Below are 26,078 nucleotides of genomic sequence, written 5' to 3' on the forward strand. Positions count from 1 at the left end.
AGACTACCCACAGCCTGAGAAAAAATTTTGCCAGATGTTCCTCAGACAAAGGACTTATGTCTGGAATAGTTAAAGAGCTGAAAAAAAATAAGGCCCCTCAAATGTAAAGATCCAGTCTAAAGCAGGTGTCTGAAATGAATACACACTTCTCAGATGAAGAAATACAAATGGAAAATAAACATATTGAAAAAGTGTTCATTGCTGTTCATGTAAGAGATGTAAATTAAAACATCACTGAGATTCCATCGCACTCCATAAAGAATGGCTATTATCAACCAATAACAAATGCTGTTGAGGTTTTGGAGGAAGAAATGAACACTTCTCCACTGTTGGTGGGAGCGTCAACTGGTGTATCTTATCTAGAAATCAGTATGGAGATTCCTGAAAAACTAAAACTAGATGTTCCATTCCACCCAGCTATTTCCTTCCTGGTACTTTACTGAAAGAATTAAAAGTATCATGCCACAGTGGTATATGAACATCTATGTTTATAGCATCACAGTGTATAATAGATAAATCTCAGAAACAGCTCAAATGCCCATCAACCAATTAATGGATAAAAACTTTTTAATGCAGTGAAGTACTACTATGCCATAAATGAGATATTTGTAGATAAATGGATGTACCATGAGATCATAATCTTAAGTGTGAAATAAAGCTTGGTGTTACATGTATAAATATCAAGTTATTTCTCTAGTGTGAGAAGACAGATGTGTAAATAAGGATCAAAATATGTAATAGATACTGGGAAATGTGTAGAAAATGTTCAAAAGGGAAGGGGAAGTATGAAGGAAGAGAAGAAAAAAACCAAGAAAAGAAGGATACCAAAGCTTTTGTAAATAAGAAGGGGAGAGGACTTGAAGGAAGAGAAAGTGAATGGGGAAAAAAGAAGAATCAACATACATTATTTACAGGTCCAAATTCCCTATGATGAATGTGACTATCATGCATATTTAATTGTACCAGTAAACTTATTTAGTTAGAAAATTGAACAAAAAAATCCAGAAAACTTTTTTTGGCTAAAATTTTCAATTGTGTTTGACAAACTAATTGCTATAATTTTAATTGCATTAAAATTTTAATACAAGTAAAGCATTACAAATTTTCTTTTATTCAATCCAATTGCAATATTTCTTTAATTCAACACAATTGCAGTATTCTTATGTTATAACTGACACTGCTGGATAATTTCCCTTTTAAAAGTTATTCTCCATTTTAAGGCTTTAATTGATATAATGGCATAATATTCTCAGTGCTGCAAAATGTGATGAGTTTATATGAATGTTGATCTCAGTTGATACACCAAATATTGATGAATTCAAAGCAGAAGTTCATAGACGAATATTTATGAGCATTGTGCTGAAATAACAGGATGCCTGGCCCAGTTGTGCATTGAAGCTGCTACCCTATTCCTATATTCTGGTTACTGAAAATGAAAGCAAGATATAGTCAAGCACATTGCAAATAAAAAAAAAATTGTCTAGTCATCTTGTTCAAAAGTAGCTTGTACTTTGTCATGAGCCTCTACTGCTTTTGGTATGGGGGTCACAAACTTGTCATAAGTCCATCCCTTCTTGGTGAACAACTGCTCAAGGATTCCTGGCATATTGTAGCCTTTGTTTATAATGAAGTCCTTAAAGGCAATTGTTGCATAGAGATCTTCAATAACATCAGGAATAGATTCACGCTGAGCTTTACTTAAGATCTTAGGGTCAATCAAAGGCTCGTCATTTAATAGCTTTTTCCACATTTTGGGCTTTAGGTACCATGCTCCGTACCTTATTTTCTCATGCTTCTGTTGATAGGGATTCTTTATTTTCTGAACTTTCTTCTCAAAATCTGTTTCCTGTATGGCGAATATCATCTCCTTCACTTTCTTTAGCCCCTTGCAGTATTTGAGCTCAGAAGGAAGCAGATTTACGTGCTTTATTTCGGTCGCATCATAGGTTGGCTTGAACTCAAAGCCAATGTCAAATCGTTTCAGCAGAAACTCTTCATTGATGCCTGTGTCTCCCAAAGTAGCGACCCATTTGCAGAAGTCTCGAACTCCCTGTGGCATATAACTACGTGGAAGAGTACTGAGGAAATACAGTTTGCTTATCTTGTCTTCCTGAAGAAATTTGTATCGACTTGGCTGACGAATCTCAGGAAGTCTAGGTAAGTCTTTCGGTTCATGTTTTTTAAAAAACTTGGTAGATTTCTTGGTTTCTTTCCTGTGATCCTCGCAATAATCTAATATGTGTTCGAGTTTCCAGTCTGGATCCAGCACTTCGCGTGCTTTTAGCAAGAAATCTGCAGGTACATCTTCTTCCAGAGTGGAGAAGAGAGCTGAAGGATCCTGAGTAATACAGGTCTCAAGGTCATGCAAGAATGCCTTGCGTGCTTGCTGGGCTGAAGATAATGTGGTGCACAGGCTTGTGACCTTGGGTGGCTTTCTCGGCCTCTTTTTGGTGCCAGACTGCGGGACTCTGTGAGCGACCATAGGGAGAAAGGCTTCCTTGGTGCCACGAGTGATCAAACCTTTGGAAAGTGGACAACCTTTCCTGAAGTCATCTAGACCTTCTTTAACAAATATCCAGCGCCGACTGTCCAGAGAGGTGGGAAACTGGAGAAGCTTGTTTTTGTGCTTTGCGAAACACTTGGAAGGCAGCTGGTCTTTCCACCAGGGTTTGCAGGTCATGCCCAGGGGCACTGGCTCTCGCACCCATGGCCGAAAACGCCAGGTCTGCTCCACCATGGCGCCCCTAAGCCATCAGCAGAGTTTCAGTGGTTTGTTTCCAGAATTCAGGGGTCGTTGCTAAGAGACTAGGTCTTCGTGCTGGAATTCTCCGGCAGTCAGAAAGCCAGAGCCCCTCTCCTATCTGGTTCTATTTTCTCCTCCCTTGTGTGGATATAACATTTGATTTATCTGCTTCACTTTTAATGCACAAGCATTGACTGCACGTCTTTTTGTGTGCATGTGTTTTCAATACCCTTGGCTGCACTTTAGAAATCCTGTGGTGAGATCATGAGATGTGGTGTTTACATCAACCATCAAACGTTTCCCAAATATTTCTACTATTTCTTTTTTGAATAACAGATAAAATAATATGTGTGGATCAAGTAAAACATTTTAAGTGTATATATGTATGTATATATGTATGTACGTATGTATGTATGTATATGAGTATATAGATAAGTATATAGATAAGTACACTTACTGTGGAATGACTAAATCTATCCAATTAATGTATGTGTTACCTCACGTAGTTATTTTGTGATGAGAGCACTTCACTTCTAATCTTGTAGCATTTTTAAAATATACAAACTATTATAATACTCATCATATATTCAATAGGGCTGAATTTATTTGTCCTATCAACCTGAAATTTTATATCCTTTAAGCTTGTGGTTATTCTAGTTTGTATTTCTTCCAGCAGTATAATTTCCATTCTTCTATATACATCCCTTACTTGGTATGGTAGCAATTTGAATTTTGGCTATTCTAAAAGGTGTGTTGTATCTCACTGTGGTTTCTGATAAGCATTTCTCAAATGACTACTGGTGTTGAACTTGTGTGCCTATGCTGATTTGCCATCCATATCTCACCAATTGTAAAGTACATACTCAAATTTTAAATTTGAGAGTAATTTGTGTTTGGGATTTAAGTCCTTTATCATACATAATTCAAAAGTTTAGACTTCCACCTCTTCACTGTTCATTCCTTAACAGTGTATTTCAAAGAACAGAAATATTAAAGTTGATAGGGTTCCATTCAATTTGTTATTTTATGGATTGCTCTTTTTATGTTGTAGCTAAGAAAATATTACCTACCAAGGGGTCACAAAGTTCTTATTGTCCTTGTTATCGTCCTTCTAAATTTTATTATTGTTATTCTTTCTTTTTATAAATTGGTATGTGCTTGTGATATGTCATATTTACATTCATCCTGGGGGATTAGTAAATATACATATTGAATCTTAATCATTTTGCTTCCCCTACTTGCTCTACTTCCCCTCTCTTATTATAAATTGTCTTTTTTAAAATCATCAAATATATGCATCAAAACTATTTTTATATGCATCAAAATGTTTTTTACTTTTTTGGCTATGTGTAGATGATAATGCCACAACCTTCTTTGAAATGGTGATGTTTTCTCCACTGAATTAATGCTGTAACTGTAGAAAATCACTTGTCTATATTTCTTAGGATTCTTTTCTGATCTGATAAATTTTCTGTCTTTATAGCAGTTACAACATTCAGTGGAGAAAACATTGTGCTATTTTCCCTTTATTGTAAGTCTTGGAAATCAACCTGCCTTAGTCATCAAATTCAACTCTTTTACAACCTTTTTTGCTCTGCTATGCCCTTTAAATTTCTGTCAAAATTTTAGAACTAGTGAACTTCTAAAAGCATTTTGGAATTTTAATGGGCCCTTTTTGGAATCTATAGATTAATTGGAAATAATTATCATTTCTACAGTACCATATTTTCTTATTCACGAAAATATATGTATTCATCAACATATAGACATTTATCTCATCATTATTTTGAAATTTCTGTTGCATGTGTTCCATATCTATCTACCTGGATTTTTCTGAAATAATTTCATGTTTTTAATACTACTATGAATTGTTTTGAAGTTGAGTTTGCAGAGAGGAGGGGGCTAATATATTGTACCGTACTATGCTTGCTGGTGATGACTTTGTTATTTTTTTACTTATCTAAAGAAATTTTTCTTCATTTTTTAAATATGTATTCTGTATTTATGAAATTGTCTGAGTTAATATGTATTTTTCCTGTCAATACTTTAAGTATGTGTCTATACTATTTTCTCACTTGCATTGTTTTGGATGTGCAATCTGATGTCACCTTGACTTTTGTTTTTCTGTACCTGAGATATTTGTTTTTCCTCTGGCTGGCCAAAGTAGTTACTATTTCTGTCACAGTTTGCATGCCAGGCTCTGCTACCTGTACTTTTGGGATTTAGCTTAATCTCAACTTTGTGAGATTTCTGATCTCTGCTTAGGTTCTCCATTCTTAGGTTGTGGCCTATGAACCTAGTAAACAATCTGAGGGATATCACTGGGCTTACCTAATTTGTTTCTCATTTATTAGGGATACGTCTCTACTGTCCAGTGTTTAGTGCCTTGCAAACTATTGGTTTATCTATTCCCTGTGTTAAAAATGGCTGAAGTAATAAAGCTCTTCTGTTTTAATTTATATTTGCCAGAAATGTTGACACAACGCACTTTACATTGCTCTATCACTACCAGTCACATAATCCTGCCCCTCCAAAGTCACCAGAGCCTCATTACTAACCATTAAACATCACATAAAATTCATACTCATTATTTCAAAACATGGATCATACTCCACCCATTGAAACCAACTTCTTTGATTCCATACAATTTTATTGTTTTAGTCAGTTTTCCTATTACTGGAACAAAATCCCCAATACTTGCTAATTAAAAGAGGAGATGTTTATTTGACTCACAATTTCTGAGTTAGTACATGATCAGCTGGGTCCAAGGCAGAAGTGGCATGATAAAGGGGCCTAGCAGTAGAAATCTGCTTAACTTATGGTAGTTAGGAAGCAAAGGAAGGAAGGAGAGCAAGAGATATATAGCTGTATATCATAGATAGATAGATATGAGAGATAAATAGATCCTTCAAAAGCACACACATCTCCTTCAGTCACCCCACTTCTTAAAAATACCTTGAATGATAAACTAATCAATCGATTAATCCATTATTGAATGTTGGATTACCATGCTTCCAAAAGCTATACCTCAGAACTTATTAGTCTTTTAGGGGACATTTTACAACTAAGTTGTAACATTACTTTTTCTCCCAGTATTTATGATAAATATTTCCTTTAAAATCCAGAAAATAAAAGCTGAAAGTCTTAACACACATTAGATATTTTATGGTAGAATTTTCAGCAGGACTAAAAGATAAGAAACATGAAATAAAAGTGGCCTTTATTTTAAGAATGCAGAGAGAGACTCCATGACCTCTGGGGTCTGGTATTCTCTCAGCCCAACATGTGGTATGGGGGCATATATATAGCTTAGGTTTGGGGTGGGGCCTAAGGGGGATTACTGACACACAGGTAGCCCATTGGAATTTATTTTGTGCCACAGGTAAATTGCCTAGGGGCAGGAAAGGTGACCTCAAGATAGAGCCCCTTGGTTCTGCATCCCAGCCTCCGACCTCTGCAGCTTCCCATCCAGGGAAAAATCCTTTCATTCCCATCTTTTTATTACTAGGGAAAAAGGTGAAGTTTTTTTCTTCTTCTTTTACTGATTCCTGCTCAAAGAGGGTGCTGTACTGGGGTTTAGAAGGGTCAACAGGATGACTGTTGATGCCCATGTAGAAGCTGGTGCCAGGTGTTTTAACCAGGGCAACTATATCATTAAAGAATGTCCGCATGCTAGTCTGGAAAAACAAAGAGACAAAGTGTTATGAGGAGGAGGGCCACTATCATATTTAAGGACCCAGGTGAGATAGAAGCAAAAGTGCCTTTGATTTAGATATGTCATTTTATCAGGACCATGTTGAGGTAGAACCATTGCCATGGTAAGGTAGAATTCTGAAAAATAAATGTGGAGTTATGAGAGGTGATTATTTCCCCATCTGAAAGGGTAAAAGTTAAGAGGGTAGGTAGGTAAGACTTGTCTCTGGTATGCACGATGTGGGAGTCTTTAGGAAATACTGTTGAGAGTCCTGCTGTAAAAAGGATAATTAATAGAATGTAAGAAATTAGAACCAAATTGGATAACAAACATGGGAAAAGGATGGTTTGTTCTAGGACTGGGAGGGCACCACTTAGCCTGAGTGATGTGAAACCAGGACGGCAGTCTAGCAACTTTGACCGCTGTTGAGGTTGCCAAGAAGACCAGGTATGAGCCACTCCAACTTGTAGTCCTTGCAATGGTTTTACATAACAGGACTTTAGTAAGTATATCAGCAGTCTCCCTCGTTGTGGGAAAGGCTTTTATGTAACCTGGAAAAGTATAAACAAAGCTGAGAAGATAAAATTTATCTGTCAGTCTTGACTAGGGTTGTGTCTGAGAAATTGGTGAATAGGCAAGGAGGGGGGTGCTATGTATCCCTGAGGAGAGGTTTTACTAGAGATAACAGGTGTAAGCTGTTGAGACCTCAGAGTGTCTGGGTTAGTTTGCATAAACACAAAGGAATAAAAAGGCATTTTTAAGATTTAGGACTGTAAAGTGAGTGGTGGAAGGAGGGATTGGCACCACTGGGTGGTTTGGGGTAATGGCACTATTGAGTATCTTAAGGTCTTGTACTAGAGGGTAACCCCATCAGGCTTGAGTACCAGGAGAATAGAAATATTATAGGGTGAATGGGTAGGTTTAAGAAAACCATTGTGTAAAAGGCACTTAATTATAGGTTTAAGTCCCTGTAAATGTTTAGGGGATATTGGGGAACACAAGGATAAATTGAAGGATCCCTGAGACGAATTAGAATAAGCATGCCATGGGCAGCGCTGGTGGGATTAGAGGTATCTCAAACAATGGGATCGACGTGAGAAGCAAGTCCAGAACTGGCATGAAATAGGCCCTGTCTGTAAGGCTGCATAGGTTGGCCATCAATACACCCTTTAGAGACTGAGGACTTAATATAGTGACCTGAAAACTCAGGAAGAACCCTATACATGGCCTTTATGTCCACAAGTGTAGAAATGTCTTACCTCTAGTGGTACTGGGACTCTGAGAGGGACACCTTAATGGGGGCTGTGGACCCCGAGCCCCATTAGTCTTCATTAGCAAATCCAAGCAGATCTGTCAGTGATAAATCTGGCAGTGTTGGCATTTCTTGTGAGGGCTAGAAGTTAGGTTGGCTTACTCACTCTCTGGTGGTTAGGACAGTCCAGTAGCCCTGGGGTAAGGCCCTAAAGGAATGCCAGGATGGGGCACTCTATTGTCCAATGTCCTTCTGCTGCATTAGAAGCATGGTCCAGGAGGGGCTCAGGCAGCTCCACCTTGTGTCGCTTTACCTGTCTTAGAGCTCCAAGTGTCACTGCTAAAAGATCAAATTGTTATTTTTTATCTCTGTTGTTGAAAACATGAAAAGCCATATTAAGAAGGTCTCCCTGCAGGGTTTGAGGGCCAAGTTTAGCCTTTTGTCTTGGGATCTGGTCCACAGTGGAAGGTATCTGTAAAATCAATTAAGTATGCAGGAGTCAAATAATACAATCAACAGGGTATTTATGATTATAACTTTTATAATGGTTTCCCATAAGGAGGGTAAGATCCAGGGAATTTTAGGAACTGACATGTCATTTATTTGTCATATACAAGTATCTCTTTATGCTGTTAAAATGTCTAATGCTATCTGATTTTTGGAGGATGGCTTTTTATTAATTTTACCTTTTTATTTAGGAGATTTAGTGGTGTAATTTAATGTCAGTTGAGTATAGTTAATTATGGCTCGGCAGAGGGTGGAGCCAGGGCAGGTGGACGGGCTGGGAAAGGCTCAAGCCTGGCTTCTGCCCCAGTGCTGGTCTTGTTGTTTTGCATGCATCTTATAATTTTTTTTTTTTTTTGGAAAAGATCTGGTGGATCCCAGCAAAAGGAATCCAAAAGGAGTTTATAATTATCTCTTAATTTCAGTTGTTGAACATCCAGAAGATTGATAACAGTACAGTACAATATAGGCAGTAAGAAGAATATTAAATGACTATCAACCATGAGTGTTTTAACATTTGAATGCTGAAGAAATTTGTGAAGCATCTCTAAGTGTATGTCTGGATCTGAAAGAAAACATTTGTCATCATACATTACATAAATTTTGTTTAAAAATTATTATTTGACTGGTTTACTCATGCTGGTCTGATTTGTATCTCTTGGCTGGAACACAAGAAAAAAGCAGCGGAAACAATCCCAATTTTATATTTGAAAGCATGAATATACCATCAGATCAGAAAAAATGAATTGTCTTAGTCACATGAACTTTAGTTGAGGTGTCCCACATAAGGCTATGGAGATTATTGGAGGTTTTAATTGATAAACAAGGCTGGTAAAATTACCAGGTGGCCACTGTCCCGTTCATCAATTGAAGGCTTGTCCATTGTCTCCTCACCTCAAGATATTTTATTTAACCAGTTTTAGCACCATTTTGATCAGCTGGCAAACTAGGTGGAAGCATGTTTTTTTTTTTTTTAATCTGTAGCCCAAATAAAACTTGATTGAATGGTTTGAGAATGTAAAAAAGGAAAAAAAATGTTGAGGTCAAACAAGAAGGAACAGATGTTCACAGATCAGGCAAATGGATAAAAATGGACAGATATCTGTACAGTATAAGCGGACTGAATGAACAACAGATATATCTTATAAAATCGGAATGCACTCAAATATATTTGGCCTATTTGAACTATATTAAATAAGGCTGGTGTGAACCCTTTTGTAAATCAATTAAGAAATCTTTTGAAATAAGAATTGGTTCCTTTTTTTCCTGCTGTGACTGGTTGTTTCCTCTTCTGCACTGCTGCTCAGAGCTGCTTGCACTTGGCAGTGGGGTCGGGGGCTGGGACTGCTCAAAAGACACTGGGGAGCACCCATGGTGGGGACGGAGCACACAGAATGGGCGGGATGCTGAGCTGGGGCACGGTGTGAGAGCCCAGAGCAGCTCATGCAGGCCAGGCCGGTAGGTGCACACTGTGTATGCCCCACCTGCACCACCAGTGCCACCTGTGCCACCAGCTCACAGCCCAACACTGTCCGCATGCACCTCCCCCAACACTGTCTGCAGGCACTTCCCCCATCCCTGCGGGAAAGGCGGGCTGGCGTGCAGCACTGGGAGGGACTGAGAAATGGGTGAAGTGGGGAGGAAAGGAGGATGCTGAGAAAGCTTCGGGGTATGGTGTGTGAGATATAGGGGAAAGGCTGTAAAGGAAGAAGCCCTCTCCTAAGTGTGGGGATGGGGAAGGATCCTGGAGGAGCAGCAGGAGAGAGGGACACATTCTCAAAACAAAGGCCTAAAGATGGAGAGTTTTTGCAAACTTGTTGTCAGTGTAGTAAACCATAAATAAAAGATCTGCTTTTTGGTTTTAGGTAGTCTTTTGAACCAGGCACCTCATAGGTATGTTTTTTTGAGGACAGGAAGTGATCCCCAAGATGAGAAAATCCAGCATGGGGCCCAGCCCATGGATTCACAGTCAAGTGAGCCAACGGACCATGGCCTAAGGCAGGCCAAGTCGTCACATTGCCTCCTAGGCTGAACTTGTATTTTTGGTCATCACCAAAAAAGGCATGAGTGGATTTTCCATGGATTAGTAATGGCTCTACCTCGGGGCTGCCCCAAGGGACTTAAGAGCCTTACCCAAGTCCAGGGAACACAGAAAGAAAATCTGGCTTGGGGCTTGGCCCCACCACAGAGTAATCTTAGGGCAGAATTGGCTCACCTGTAGTAAATGAATTAGAACAGCATTGTTTGCAAACCAGCAGCGACAAGTTTAGCATCTCCCTTGTGTTGAGAAGTGAGGAATTAACCGAGTATGCAGTCCAGTCCGTGAACTGGCAGAGGACTCAGACTGGGAGGGTTCCAGGAGTCACTCATCTGCTGATTCCTGGTCAGGGAACCATCTGATAGAATTTTTGGCACAGCTAAAAGGATAAGAAATATAAAATAAAAGTGGCCTTTATTTTAAGAATGTGGAGAGAGAAAGCCAGACCCTGGAGGTCATGGAGTTTCTCTCTACATTCTTAAAATAAAGGCAACTTTTATTTCATATTTCTTACCCTTTTAGCCACACCAAAAGTCTATCATTTTACAATTTTGACTCCATTGTTTTTGTCACTAGTAACAATTCTGTATTGTCCAAATTGTAGGTTACATATTGTCATGGTTTATGTGGGTGGCCTCCAGGCCTCATGTATTTGCATTATGCATTTGTGATTGGTTCATTGCTTGGATTGGGGGTGTGAGTGCTACACTGACCTAGGGGTAGAGCCAGGACATAACCTAATGGCAGGAAGGTGTGTCTTATTCTTTGCTGTTTTCTGTCTTGCTGTTTGCAGCCACCATGAACTGAGGTCCCCCCATGACACCCTGCCTTGGAGCCAACTGAGCATGGACTGAAACCTCCAAAAACTGTAAGAAATAAACCTTTCCTTTCCCACTTTGTGCATCAGGTATTTTGTTTCAGCAATGAGTAGAAAATAACTAAGACAGAATTTGGTACCGAGGAGTGGGATCCTTTGCTGTTACTATCCCTGACCATGTTTTTCAAGAGTCTTTGGAAATGGCTTGTGGGCAGAGTTTGGAAAGGTCCTGACATGTCACCTGGTTGCATAGAGCTGGGGCAGCTTAGGCTGTTATGTAGTGGAGATTCTGGTCAGAGCTCAGGAGACCAGAAGGCTGATAGGAAGCCTCATGGGAAAGACCAGGCTTGGGAAGTTTCTGCTGGGAAGAAGGACTGCATTGGTTGTTTGACTTCACATGATGTGTGTTATGCCTTGGCAGAAAGTTTGTCTGCATTTTGCTCATACCCAGAAACGTTGCCTGAGACTGAGACAAAGGGCAATAGACCAATCTCAAAAAGGAAATTTCAAAGCAATGGAATGTTGAGGTTGTGGCATGGCTATTATTGGGGGCTTTTAGCCAGTTTTATGTTGCAAATCAAGAGCAAAGAGCCCAGCAGGATAATTTGCAATACTGTGAGTTTGGTCAGAAGGAAAATTCCAGGAATGCTGTGCATTGTAAAGACAGAGTTGAGACTTTGATTGCTGAGGAAAAACAGAAAGATAAAAGAATTTGCTCAGAGGAGAAAGCTGTAGAGCACCATGCTTCAGAATAGTGACAGAGGCCCCATGAGGTTCCAGAATGGCAGCAACATAGAGAAGCTTTTCTTCACAATCAGGTTCACGAAGTTTAATGATGCAGGCAATCGACCCCTACAGCCAAGAGAGAACAAAGCCTGGCTACTGCTCCAGCTAGCAGCAAACCTTGGAGGCATCCACATGGTGCCAATTTTAGGTGCAAGGAAAATGCACAAATTCTGAGGGTAAGACAGCTTCCACCTAGACTGCAAAGGGACTGGGAGGCCAAGCAGTGTGCCACTGAGAAGGCAATTTGTAAAGATGTAAGGGTGAAGCCAAAGGTGCAGTGGAGACCCCAGAAGTTTGGAAAAGCCAGGAAAGTGGATGATCCAAGGAAAGCTTCAAAAATCGAGCAGAGAGGATTTAAAAGATAAGCCATGGCAGGTGACAACCCTGTAAGTGCCCTGGGGGTGGAATCACCCAAGCCTTTTGGAACTTACAACCAGATTGTTTCAAATAATGAGCATGAATCTCTAGGACTTAATGTTTGCCCTGCTGGATGTTGGACTTGCTTTATTTCTAATGTTTTATATTCCCGTTTGTAACTTTTGGAATGGTAATGTTTATCTTGTGCCTTTGCATTTCATAAGTGTTTAACCTTGTTTCATTTGTACAGGGGGTTACAGTTAAGAGTTTGCCATAGATCTTGGAGGAGAGTTGGGACTTGGACTTTTTAGCAATGCAGAAACTAGGGACTTCAGGAACTCTTGGAGATGGACTAAATGCTTTTTTGTATGAAGGTTGTACATGAGTCCTGAGGGCCAGGGGTGGAATGTCATGGTTTATGTGGGTGGCCCCCAGGCCTCATGTATTTGCATTATGCATTTGTGATTGGTTCATTGTCTAAGTGATTAGATTGGGGGTGTGAGTGCTACACTGACCTAGGGATGGAGCCAGGATGTAACCTAATGGCAAGAAGAAGGTGTGTCTCACTCTTTGATGGTTTCTGCCTTGCTGTTTGCAGCCACCATGAACTGAGGTCCCCCCATGCCACCCTGTCTTGGAGCCAACTGAGTATGGACTGAAACCTCCAAAAACTGTAGGAAATAAACCTTTCCTTTCCCAACTTGGGCATCAGGTATTTTATCTCAGCAATGAGTAAAAAGTAACTAAGACACATATTTTTATGGTTTGTTTAAATGTGCCCTCAAAGCCTCATGTGGTCATGGGGTGGGGAGTGGGCCTTTGGAGGGCAACTGAGTCTAGCATTTGTGATTGATTAATGCTTGGAGTCACGGTGTGAGTGCTGCATCTGTTCGGGGATGGGTAGCTGGCATACAGTATAAGGGAGAGAAGGAGGTGTACTTTCTACATTTGCCCTTTTTGCTCTTGTCACCTGCTACCACCATGAACAGCTTCCCTTTAGCAACACCACTCTGCCTTGAAGTCAGCTGAGTATGGACTGAAACCTCCAAAAACTGTAAGTTAAATAAAATTTTTCTTCATTCATTTTGGGTGTCAAGTATTTTGTCTCAGCAATGAGACAAAAGTAATGAAAACAGGTATCATTCCTCAGTCAGGATGCATTTTTGGAGAAAGCTCTGTTACCCATATAGATGAATACAAATACTCCAAACTTTTTTGTATTTTCACTGCCACTCCAGCAAGCCATTTTAAAAAATATGTTATATTCTGGGAATGAGACACACAAACTATACACAATTTACTCTCTTTCTCAAATCTCAGCAAGTCATTCTTTTTCACCCTCACAGAAAACTCACACAATTTTCAAACCCCTGACCTCAAATCTCCTTGTATTAGTTGACTAATTCATTTGACATTTATTTGTTGGTCACCAATTCTGTTTCAGATAATTACATAGAATTTTGGAATCTACTAACAGAGGGACAAAATTTGTGTTCCATTTTTATATTCTTATGGACAAGCAGATCAAAATAAAAACTGCTATTTTGACTCTTACCATCTCAAGTAAATAAGTTATTATTCATGTATATGAAAGTTAAAACACATATATATGTAGAACTCAAAAATTCTATGATGTAAAACATAAGAACAATCAACTTTATACTTTTGAATTATTTATTTGTACTATAATTCAAAAACTATTTACTCCAAATATGTGGCCTCAGTCACTGTTTGCTTCTGAAGATATGTAGTATAAAAATCAAATGAGATGCTTGTTGTCAAGATACAATACAGAATTATAGAAGTCTTTTCTTTAAGATGTTTTTAAAGTTATAGATTAAATATCTATTTTCATTTAATGATTTGTTCCCATGGCTTTGATTAAAACACCACTTTTGATCTCTTATCATTTGGAAGTCTATATTATTTTATAATCAGTATTTATATCTGGCTTCTACTAACCGTTCAATTGTGTAATAATATTTTCTAATGGTGAAGGCCTTTATTCTTTTTCTCTGTTTTCCCCTTCCATTACAATCTGTTCTTATTTTATAAGCCTTTTGTCTTCTCTGTAATCTTGGGCATATTATTTTGAATTTTTAGTAAAGTTCTGTTCTGTTTCTTGTATTACATCATCTTTCTTGCCAGAATTAACTCTGCTTATTCATTATTGACTCTATTTTTCTGAAACATCTGGACAAACTTCCCATTCATAATTGTGCATAAAAGACACACTGTATTAGCCAAAGTAAGTAGCATATCTGATCTACATATGTAAGATGAGCTGCACTAATAACCTTCTCCTGTGAATGAGGGGGAAAAGATTGTCAGTTAGCAATTGCCATTATATTTTGGTGATCAATGCAATGGAATTTACAGGTGAGAAAGGATCATCCCATTTGCCAAAACTTTGGAATATCTCTGACATTGGAAGACTTTAGTCAATCTCTGTTCTAACTAAAGGTGTGCTTCCATTTTGATATCTATAATTTCTGTCATTGTTTAAAAATTATTCTCTCCTAATTCATCAACATGATTCAGTTGTAGTTAAATCACTGAGAACATGATTTCTGATATCTTTTGAGATTCACAGCTTCAACGTAAGAGTAAAGGAATGTATTTTACAACTTGAATTTCAGCAGTCTAAATTTTCACTTTAGAAATCTCATATTTTCTCCGCCAAAAATAACTGCTGTATTTTCTCCTTGGAATTAAAAATAATTCAGGTATGTATGACTCACCTAACTGAAGAATAATAGGTTTTGATATGTAGCTAAATGGATTTGGTAATATTTTTAAATTTCACAGGTTAAAAGAAAAAAATCTTGATGACAGAAGAAAGACATGAAACCCCTTTCACTACACAATTTGACTATAGTTTTCCATCACATTTGTGACTTTTTTATGGAGTGACTAATACACAATAGAAATAAATAAATAGGACTTTTCATAGAAAATTCCCTTTGCAACCCATTCTGCATTCTGAACACAGAATGAAACAGATCTTAAAATAAAGCATATCCACATTGTAGAAGGAACCTGGAACTTTGAATGTCATATAGAAAATAACCACCTATTCTATCACCAACAACTTGCACTGGAACTTAAAAAATAAAAATTTTCTTAACAAGAAAAAGGTATTTGGACTATTGGTTTGCTCATAGTCTTTCTCAACTAATCTAATTACTGAATCAAAGAAAGTACTGGATAATCACATGCTGTGCCCACAGGATTGCTCTAGGATTACAGTATGTGTTCAGGAAGGAAATGTATATTCAAAAGTAGAAGAGTCTAGACAAAACTGAAACATCATGTCCCATTGTTTTTGTTATATTCACCAGTAATATATGTCATCCCAAATCCGTTTTTGCCCTCTTGGTGGTTGCAGTGCAAAATTCTTCATAGGCAAATGAGAATACAAGAAAAAAAATTTTTTCCTCCTCAGTGTTCAAGAATAAGATGAGGTTGGTCTTTACGGTGGTGAACCTTAAGCCAACAACAGAAAGCACAGGGGCCACACAGACCATGGCTTTCTGAACCCTGAGCCAGTGAGCTATGGAGAGGGAGATGAGTCATATAAGGGCATGGAGGCATCCACTGTAGGCACATAATTGTAATCTTTGCGTGTGGAGCAATTTCTTAGGTAGGTAAGTGCAATTTCCAGAATAGTAGAAATGGGGCTAAACAGATGGTACATTAGATGGTGCCATCACTGTTGAACTTTGTGGCATTCAGAGTTAAAATCCTGCATCTGTTTATGTTCCCTAAACTACAGACCATACCAGGCACATAATCATTCCCTATCTTTGGAAGACTATAGAGCAATAAATCAGCTAAAATGGACTGAGAAACAAAGGGATAACCTGTTGAAGGGATCTGTGGGGGAATGAAAATAGCTTTAACTCCCAGGTACACGTGAGAAATATGTAAAATGCTATTGCGTCACAGTTACCTGTCAGTGCTTCCATGAAGCCCAGGCTTTAGAAACCTGTCCACAGTGAGCAATGACTAGAAAGGTGTAAGTGAAGCAGTCTTGGCTCTGTTACCAGAAAAAATAAGTAGGTGATTTAATAACTCTTTCACAGAGCAGACACCTGTTAGATATTGTGAAATTTTAGATGTTTTGTTGCTGTGTTTTGATGAAAGTGATTTATAATATGTACTAAAAGGTTATGAACAGTGGATAATGTATGAGATAATCTAAGTCACATGTGACAGTTGGTGTATCATATATCTGGAAGTCCACATGCTACAAATGATTCAACTCTTGAATCACCACCATAAGACTGTTTAATAGAATTAAAATTCTTCTCTGGTATCTGCAAAGGAAAATGTCAAATGACCACATCTAAAGGGAAAAAGGAAGAATGTAATGATTATAATTGTTAAGGAGCCGAATGGTATTTTCTCTGAGTATCCACAAAAAAAGTTCCTTAAAATATAGAAAAATGTCCCACATTCAATCAGTACTTTCTTTTAACTAATTTTCAAGTTTCTAGACTCTTTTCTTATGTTAGGAAATAGTCTTAAAATTGTGTAGCAGTATTTTTACATGCATACTAATTCTTGTAAGCATTGATGCTAAGTAAAGCTGTTTTGTAGAGTAGAACAATGCATAAAGTGGCTATGAACTACGTGTTAAATTGGTTATTTTAGGTTACAGTTTGTAAAGTTACATTTTTAAGTGGGATATCAAATATTCTCTTTTGTCTGCCTTTGGAGTATTAATTTGCTAAGGGTCATACTACAAATACAGTTAGTTTTGTAAGCTAAATTTATATCACTTACATATTGCCAGTAAACACTCTAGGATTAGCATAAACATATTTACTATAAATAAAATGAAGCTACATATTCTAGTTTCCTCATTCTTGATAGTAGCAGACTTTTCATGCAAGAAAATCCATTTTATTGAATTTGCTTGTGATTACAAGTTAAAAATATTTTCTTAAGGCTAAATTGTCTAATGATGGTGTAAAACAATATTGAAAAGTTGACAGAGGAATTTTTGTAATCAATTTAAATTTGAATAAAGAAGAGAAGCTCAATTCTTAAGAAAGTTATGAGTGTGAGAGAGAATTAACTAGAACTTGTTTCCAGTTCATCTAGTTTATCAGTTCAAACAGGGCTTATTGAATTTAAAAATGTAAATTAAATTTAACAATAAAAATAAAACAACTGAAGCTCTGGTTTTTATAATATGTGCTTGTTAAAACTACATTTGTGTGAAATGACCCTCAAGTTACATTTTGAGGGGAAAATTATGTCTGAATTACAGAAAATTTCAAATATATAATAAATTATCCCATTCTTATAGCTCAACTTCCATAATTATTAACTCAGAGATCTTTTGTCCCTTCCTTTAGTATATTATTTTGAAGGAAAAAGATGTGGATCAACTTCTTTGGGTTCTGGAGGCATTATATTCCCTTTTTGGGTGTGATAGTTCAATTTACTGAGTGGTTCACAAAGATGCTAGTTTTAGATGGGGTCCAGAAATGGAGAAGGCTCTGCCAACAGATCTAAGCAGGTATGCAAGCTGCTGTACTGCTTCGTTCATAACATCTGGCAAAACCACTGATGTGTTTTTTCCCTGGCAGATAGGAATGCTCTTTAGATCCTCTTACTTATCGGGAAATTCACTTTGATATACATACGCTTTGTATTACAAGCATGTTTCTTCAATAAATTATACACAAAGGTCAATGTTTTATTTTATTTAGGTCCTTATAAAGGAGAAGCTGCACCACTGCTGGACCATAGCACCCCTTGAACCCTTTGCTGGGAAACATGCCACTTGGCGAGTTGCTCTAACAGTCTGAAGGAAGGAACCAGTCAGTATTGCAAAGGCAAGATAGTATCCTCACATACCCTCTCTCCAATCTAGAAGAAGAAAGAGCATGGGCATAAACAGTGGTTGGGCCACAGGGAAGCCACAAGAACCAATGGGGAAAAAAAGGCTGTCCTCTCTCCTTTCATCCCTGTCAAACACTGAGGAAGGCTGCATTGCAGGAACATCATACCCACTGCCCACCACTGGCAAGGGAAAGGCTAAACTGGCAGGGAACCGCAGATCATACCACTGGAGACACAGAGGAAATAGAGACAGAACAGTCATTCCGTAGTGGGAATTTTTCTGTTGTTTTTCCCAATGATTGGAAAGATCTGAGTCAGCAGGGAATCTTAAACACATACCACCATCCCAAACAAGTAAGTGACACTAAGCTAAGCCTAAGGATCACATGGGGTTCTAGGGCTAGGAAGTGAAGCTCTTAAAGAAATCAGGCCATTTGGGACCTGAACACTGAGGAGCACAGAGAGTTAAGACAGAAAACTTGTGAGTATATACTAGGCAGATATCCCCTAGAGGGAAAACACAAAGATAAGCACAGGATTTGCCAAACATCTAGGGAAGAATCCATAGCACATTGAGGTCAAACAACTTGTTTTATATCATCCTCTACTCAGTTTCACTGAAGTTGGGTCTTGTGAGAAAAGAAAAAGGCTGTATTTAACTATGTCCAAGCATGGTTTGTAGCAAGGAGGTTGCTTGAAATAAACTGACAACTCCTACCACTCCTGGACAGGAAATTGAACAACCTGTAGGGAAAAGTGGGGAATTGCCTTGACAGTCTGCAAGTAGACTAAGGGAAACTGTGTGGACATTCACTACAAAGCATGGTATCTAGGTGCAGGTTGTTCTTACGTTTTTTGTCCACGTATTTAATCGGTGTTGTCTCCGTTTTTATCCTCGTTTTTTTTTTCTCATTGCTTTTCTTCAATTATTGCTTGTATATCAATACTATTATTAAGTTTTTTTCAAGTATTTTCTTTTATTCTTCTTTCTGCTGGTTTTACTTTTCTCTTTTTAACCTTGTTTCTTCCCTATTCTATTCTCTTCACTCTTCTTTATTTTAACCATCCCACTAGCTTACCTCATCTGTTTTCTACCTTTCATTTCATATACACACACAAACACACACATGTACACACACGTACACACACACTATATATATATATATATATATATATATATATATATATATATCTCACATTAGTGTTGCAGAGGCTATGTTCCTGGGACAGTCTAATCACATACCTTCCTTCCAATCTAGAAGAGGTAGCCCAGCACAGGAATAAATAGTTGTCAGGTCTATCAGGAAGTCACAAAAAGCAATAAAAAGGGAAATGGATTATGTGCATATATATCTATATATCTGTCTATATTTCTATCTATATCTATACCTATATATATACCTATATCTATTTATATATATATATATCTATACCTATGTCTATATCTATTAGTTGCTTGTAAAAATAGAATGAGAATAAATTAGTGTTTTAAATTGAATATTTTTCATGTTCATGCATGTTGAGATAACCCTTAACAGAACTGTGCTTAGAGGATTCAAACAAAATTAACCACAATATATTAGCAGATTCCAAAATTCTCAGTTTCCCTCAATACATAATCACACCTGTCTCCTTCTGTGTTCCTCCCACATTATATTCTTTTAAAATCACTGAGCTCCTTTAACTATAACAATCCTCCAACTGTCTGAAACCCTATTTTTTACCTATTAATAATTCTGTTTTCTATTTCTACTGACATAGAGTTTCTCCCTTTCTCTTCTTCTTTTCTTCTCTGTTAATGTCAAAGAATAACTGCTAATTGAAGTACAGTATAGAGGGTAAGGTGTACTGATAAAAAGTGAAACTGTTAAAGCAAATTTTAATATGTATGACTGCCCAATGATCAGATATCTAGATGATGTTATAACCACTAGAAATTTTCCTAGAATGTAGTAATGGAGTCCAACTCAATTAAATTGAATATACTGAAGGGATAAACAATACCTCTCAACAAATAAATCCAAGGACACACCACCAGAAAATAGAACCTTACTAAAGATATACTCATAGCAACAACAAACTCTCTTCACTGTATTTGATCTCAACCCTAACTACAACAAGGAACAAAATTGGAACCTGAAAAACAAGACCACAGAATCCCCTGTCCCCAAAGCTCTCAACTTTCCCAAAGCAGACCTAAGTGAAATATCAGACAATTGAAGTGTACTAAATGATTAAAGGGGAAATAAAGGAACTTGATGAATTCAAAGATGACATACTATGATACAAAATGACTAAGGTAATTATTGGAGAAAGAATTAAAAATTGGAAGAACTGAAAAGAATTGTTAAAAACATGAATGAAATGTTTACTTAACATATAGTCTTCATGAAAAGGTGCTAAACATAATCCTGGAGATGGAGAATTCTATAGAATAAACACAAGAAATGACCAATGTGAAGACAGAGTTTCAGAAGGTGAGTAAAAAATGTTTTTACATGATTATTTTCTCATAGAAGCCTTGAAATTGTTAGAAGAGTAAGAAGACTTTGTCTAACAGCTACTAGATGACTCTAAGGCTTATTGGAGTTAGAGATTAGAAGACAGTACACATGAAATGAATCTGTTTTCAAAAATCATACTAGAAACTTCCAAGTATGATCTAAAATAAAAACTCAAGAAATAAAAGCTTCCAGAATATTAAATAACTATGATGAGAAAAAAAGCTCCCAACAATACATTATAGTCAAAAGTCCGGGTAACCACCAAAAGATTTTAAATATAAACAAGTGGATCAACAGAACAGAATAAAGGATTGTAGAAACAATAAAAGATATATTCAACCATGTGATCCTTGTCAGAGGGGCCAAAAATAAGATGGAAGAATGATAATTCTTCAATAAATGTCATGGGAAAATTGGCTGAAGACTGAAACTAGATTCATATCTCTCATTGTACGCTGACCTAACATCAAAATGGACCAAAATTCTAAATATTCAAACAGAAACCCTTACCCTTCTGGAAGATAAAATCATTAAAACTGTTGAAGATATAGGCATAGACAAAGACTTTCTGTTTGGAACTCAAATTGCGCAAGAAATAGAATCAAGTAACAACAGATGAGATTATAGAAAATTATAAAATTTCGGCACAGCAGAGTAAACAACCAAAAAGTGAATTAAAATCTAGAGAATGGAAAAAATTGCTAGCTAACTCTTGAAAAATAGCCTGAAATCTAGACTATATAAAAGAGTAAAAAAATTGAAAATTCCAGAATAAAAGATCCAGTCAATGAGTGTAGGAAACCACTCAGACTACTTCGAAGCTCAGGGATATCTAAGGACACCTGAGGACATAACCCAGCTTTTCTAGCACAGGTGCACAGTGGGATACAGCTGTGTAACCATGACTTAGTCCAGGTAACCAGACATGCACTGGTTATGGTACTGTATAAGAATGTAAATATGAGGTAACCTGTATACGAATTATATAATGAAGATGCAGGTGGTTTTTGCACGCTTGTACTCATGTGTTGTGATCTGCTCCATTCTGCCTGCTGTTGTTGCTGATGTTTTGCACATGTGCGTTTTTTAATCTTGGGACCTCACCCTTGAAAATCTCCCTTGGATCCCCCAAGTGAGCTGATAATATAGGTAATTCTCAGAATAAGTACAACTGGCCCATAAATATATAAAAAATGTTCAGCATCACTGGCCATTAGATAAATGCAAATTAAAGCAACACTGAGATTCATTCTCACCCCAGAAAGACTAGCCATCACCAGGGAATGATATAATAACAAATGCTGCAGGATAAAAGGAATTTTTCTACACTATTGGCAGGAATGTATGCTAGTACAATCACTTTGGAAATCAGTATGGAGACTGCTCAAAATCTGAAATGAGAATTTCCATTTCACCCAGCTATTCTCTGAGGTATCTCACTGAAAGTGTTAAATGCATTGTATTTGACAGTAATGCATGCATATTCATTTATAGCAGCACAATTTATAATACCATAGCTAAAACTTGGACGTAGCCTGTAAGTTGATACAGATGAATGGATACAAAACTGGCACTTATACACAATGAACTACTACTCTTCTTTAAAGAAGAGTAATTTTGTGTCAATTTTTAAAAATATTTGCAACTTGAAAGCATAAGGTTGTGAAATAAATCAGACACATAAGGTTAAGTATCATAATGGTTTCTCATATGAGAAACCCAAAGTATAAATAAATAAAAGAATGAAATAAAAGGTAGACTAAAGAAAATAGGGAGATACTTTGTTTTTGCAAAAAGGGGTGGACTAGGAGATGAATGTTCAGGGGAGGATGTCAAAAGAATTAAGATGTGTCATGTATAATTCCAAATATCCACAATGAAAACAGTCATTTATGCATTGCAAATATACACTAATAAATGCTTTTTAAGTGCTACTGAAATTTGTATGTTGATTTGTATCCTGCAACTTTACTGAAATTGTGTATCATTTCTGTCTTAGTCACTTTCCTCACGGTTGAGACAAAATAACTGACATACAGTTTAAATGAGGAGATGTTTATTTTGGCTCTTGTTTTAAATTCAGTGTTGGCAAACTTCAAAGCAGGAAATCATGTTGGAAGGGCCCAGGTGTTGGAGTCATAGAAGCTGAATATACATGCAGGGTTGTGCCATGGCCCAGGCATGGTTGAACTGAGAAGGAGGAGACAGCTCAGGGGGCAAGATAGGCCACAGTTGAGGCCACCTGGAGACTTTCTGGCTAATTTTCCTTAATTAGCATCCTCTTTTGCTCAGAGGAGTCCTTAAAGCCTTCCAAGGTGCTGCTCAGGTTTCCTGTGTTTTACACTAAATGCCTTCCTTGTGTTGTATAAATATTGCTGCCGCCCAAAGGCAGTCAATTTGTCTAGGCTATCAGAGTCACAAACTCTGCAGAGCATTTTAGTCCTCCTGGCACCCTAAAGATCATGTCACTTGTCCTTTAGGCCTTCATCTTGTACTCGTTTTGGGGATTGGGGATCTAGGCACAGACTCCCAACACCTAGGAGGAAGAAAGCTGTTCATATCATGGCATCCAGGAAGCAGAGCTTGAAGCAGAACACCAGGAAGAAAGATGCACCCTGCCAGGTCATTTCATCCAGTAACCCACCTCAGACCAGACCCCAGCATCTAGCAACATTAGTTAATAAGAGATGAATGGATATTGAACCCCTCAGAAGGCTTCAATGGATTTGGTGTGCTTCATCAGACATCAGTTCAGAGAACCTATTATTTTCCCATGACTACATGGGAATAAGATTGCTCTAGCAGGCCTGGGAGGGGAGTAGGACACCTATCAACCTCTTGTAGGCTTTTTAAAAAAATCTCATTGTAAGTAAATTTATTAGTATTTAACACTAACCAAATAACAGGTCAAATCCATTCTTCTAAAACATTCCAGTTATACATTCTATGCAAGCAGTTTGTCCTGGTTGTGATAGTGAACTGATTGTGTCAACTTGAGTAAGAAATGTCAACTAGATTGCCTCAGATAGGTCTGGATGTGAAAGACTCACCCTAGGGAGGATTGTTAACAACATAATATCAGAGGGAAACAAAGAAGGAAGGCTCACTTCTCTTTCTGTGCATGAGCCCCAGTCTTCATCATCATCTTGGACATCATCTCCTGGCTTCCAGCATACAGTCTCCTGAGATGATCTCACATGGGACACATTACAGTGAGCTTGGACTGTATCTTTTGATATCCAATTCAAAGACAGACCTTTTGAACTCTTTCACACCTGACTGTGTGGGCAGTCAATGTAAGTCAATTGTATAAACTCTTATGTATTTGTATATTAAATCTGTTTCTATACTAAGCACTGACTGATACAATGGCATTATATTACCTGTTCTAATAAGCAAATAGATCACATACAGCTTTATGAGCCTTCTGACTTCTTACCATTACAGAGTAACCAATATTTACCTTTCCCTTATATATATTCCCTTATATATCATAATATTTATTTGTCTTTGACTTCATCTAATCATAACCCTAAGGCATGGACCCTGTTTCAAAAGGCTTAGAACTACAGATATCCTGAAGTCTATCCTTCGGAACTAAACTGGGACACATTCCAAATTCTGGGTACCTAGACCACAAACTGTTATCTAGTGAAAACTGACTCCAAAACACCAGCAAGATCTGATCTTGAACTATAGTCTTTCCCTCGCCCAGGGCATGCCCTACAGAGGTAAATCTATACTCTTAAGGTATTTTGACAGAGGCAGGGTAATAATAGATACAACTTTGCTTTTTTATCCCCTGTATTCTGAAGCTTAATACTAACTCATCAATTATCAGACAAATCACTGCTAGCTTTACACCATTTTGATTTGTACTCACAACCCTAGTTGACAGTTCCTGTCCAGTCTCTTACCAACTCTGTAACTTGGGCTAGTTGTGTTCTTTTCCAAGCACAGTTTTTTAGCCTATGAAATGATAGTAATAGGACCCGTCCTATAAAATCACTCCAGTATTCTAAGATAATGTACTTAAAGTGCTTAGAAAATGCACCCAGAGAGTACATTATGAAAGTTCATTGTTCTGATGAGAGATATAGTGAATAAACCTAACTTGACTGTATTTTTGCATGCTCAGGACTTCTAGAGATTCAGATTTGGCCAAGGGCCTTGCTGCCCCTGACTTTCTGTTATGTCCTTTAAGCTTTCTTGCTGTTCTCCCTCTGCAATTTGGTCTAAAGAGTACTACAATGTGCTTTCTTTTGACTCTCCTTTCAATTTACCAACTCTTTGTGGATAGGTCCCATAGTCAGGTTTGGGCAAAGATACTATGTTTTTCAAGGCCTAGTATCTAGTATTCTGCCTAATCTAGTAGGTGATCAGTACATTTTATTGAATGTTTTTACAGTATTCTAAGAGGGCATTGTTATCAAATGATTCACCTAGATCATACATCGTACATCATGCTAGACTGTGACCAGTTTTAGGGATTCCAATCTAGAATTATTCCCATTATGTCTGGGAAGACAACTGGTTTTGATTGCCCACTATCTACCATCTTTAGCCGCAGTCATTCTTACAAAAAGGTGGGTGAAGATCCCTGGGCATTAGTATTATAGTCTATGCCAGGTCACTAGTTGGCTGGAGCATGAGTCCAGAAGGCTGATTACAGCCAGCCAGTAATAGATTCGTCCAACCAATGAAGGGAACACATGTGTTGAACTTGAGATTCCAGTACCTCCTGATATAATTGGCCTCTGAAGGTAAAATGTGAAGGCTTTTTGAAATGTTGATGAAATGTAAGAATTGTGAAATATCTGAAAACAAGTAGGGAAAAATTGAAAATTGCATCAAAACAGTAGAATTCCTTTCGTTAGTCTGATTTTTCTAACTTTTTTTTTAAATTTTATTTAAGGAGAAAAGAAAAAAAAAACAGTGAAAGGGTACAAGTTATACAGATTTACAGAAGAAAAAGTTGAACAGTAGGAAATCACTAGTTAATGGATCACACATTGCCATCTTAGAAATAATTGTTCAAGTCACAAAATTAAAGCTTGTAGAGTGGACATTCCAACAATGACACTGCAAACAGTTCCGTTCAATGATCCAACAAAACTCTGTGATATCATTTTCTATCTTATACACTTAAATATACATGCTGTTATATAGTTTAGAGCACCTTCTTTTCCTCTCTTTTGTATAATGACTATTACACATTTTGGTTTCGTTGCTCCCACGGTTCTTATTGCTTTTTTGGTAGAGAGTAAAACCAAGTGTGACATAACAGACCAGAATCGGTCAAGTCAAAAGGGTGGACATAATAGATAATGTAAAAACATAATACAAGGTGATCAACAATGGTTACCCTAATGCCTGCCGCTATCTCTAATAGAATTGCCTATATCATTAGTCATAATACAATTGAACAAAACAGTAAAGAACAAAACCGACAAAACCAAACCATTGGAGACATTGTAGGTGTTCAAAAGTAGATAAAAGTCAATGAGAATGGGCGTTATAATGAATC

The 26,078-nt window shown here is 37.5% G+C and overlaps 1 protein-coding gene across 1 annotated transcript; it reads right to left on the reverse strand.

Moving 5' to 3' along the window:
* Window positions 1-1,480: 1,480 nt before the first annotated feature.
* Window positions 1,481-2,761, reverse strand: LOC100723540 (protein FAM47A-like). The gene has a single exon (XM_003469349.4). The coding sequence runs from the start codon at window positions 2,735-2,737 to the stop codon at window positions 1,481-1,483; it is 1,257 nt and encodes a 418-aa protein (XP_003469397.3). The 5' UTR covers window positions 2,738-2,761.
* Between the last annotated feature and the right edge of the window lie 23,317 nt (window positions 2,762-26,078).

The sequence above is a fragment of the Cavia porcellus genome, unplaced genomic scaffold (genome assembly GCF_034190915.1).
Source record: "Cavia porcellus strain 051 isolate PalLab524CR breed Dunkin Hartley unplaced genomic scaffold, mCavPor4.1 scaffold_3, whole genome shotgun sequence".
NCBI classification, from domain to species: Eukaryota; Metazoa; Chordata; class Mammalia; order Rodentia; family Caviidae; genus Cavia; species Cavia porcellus.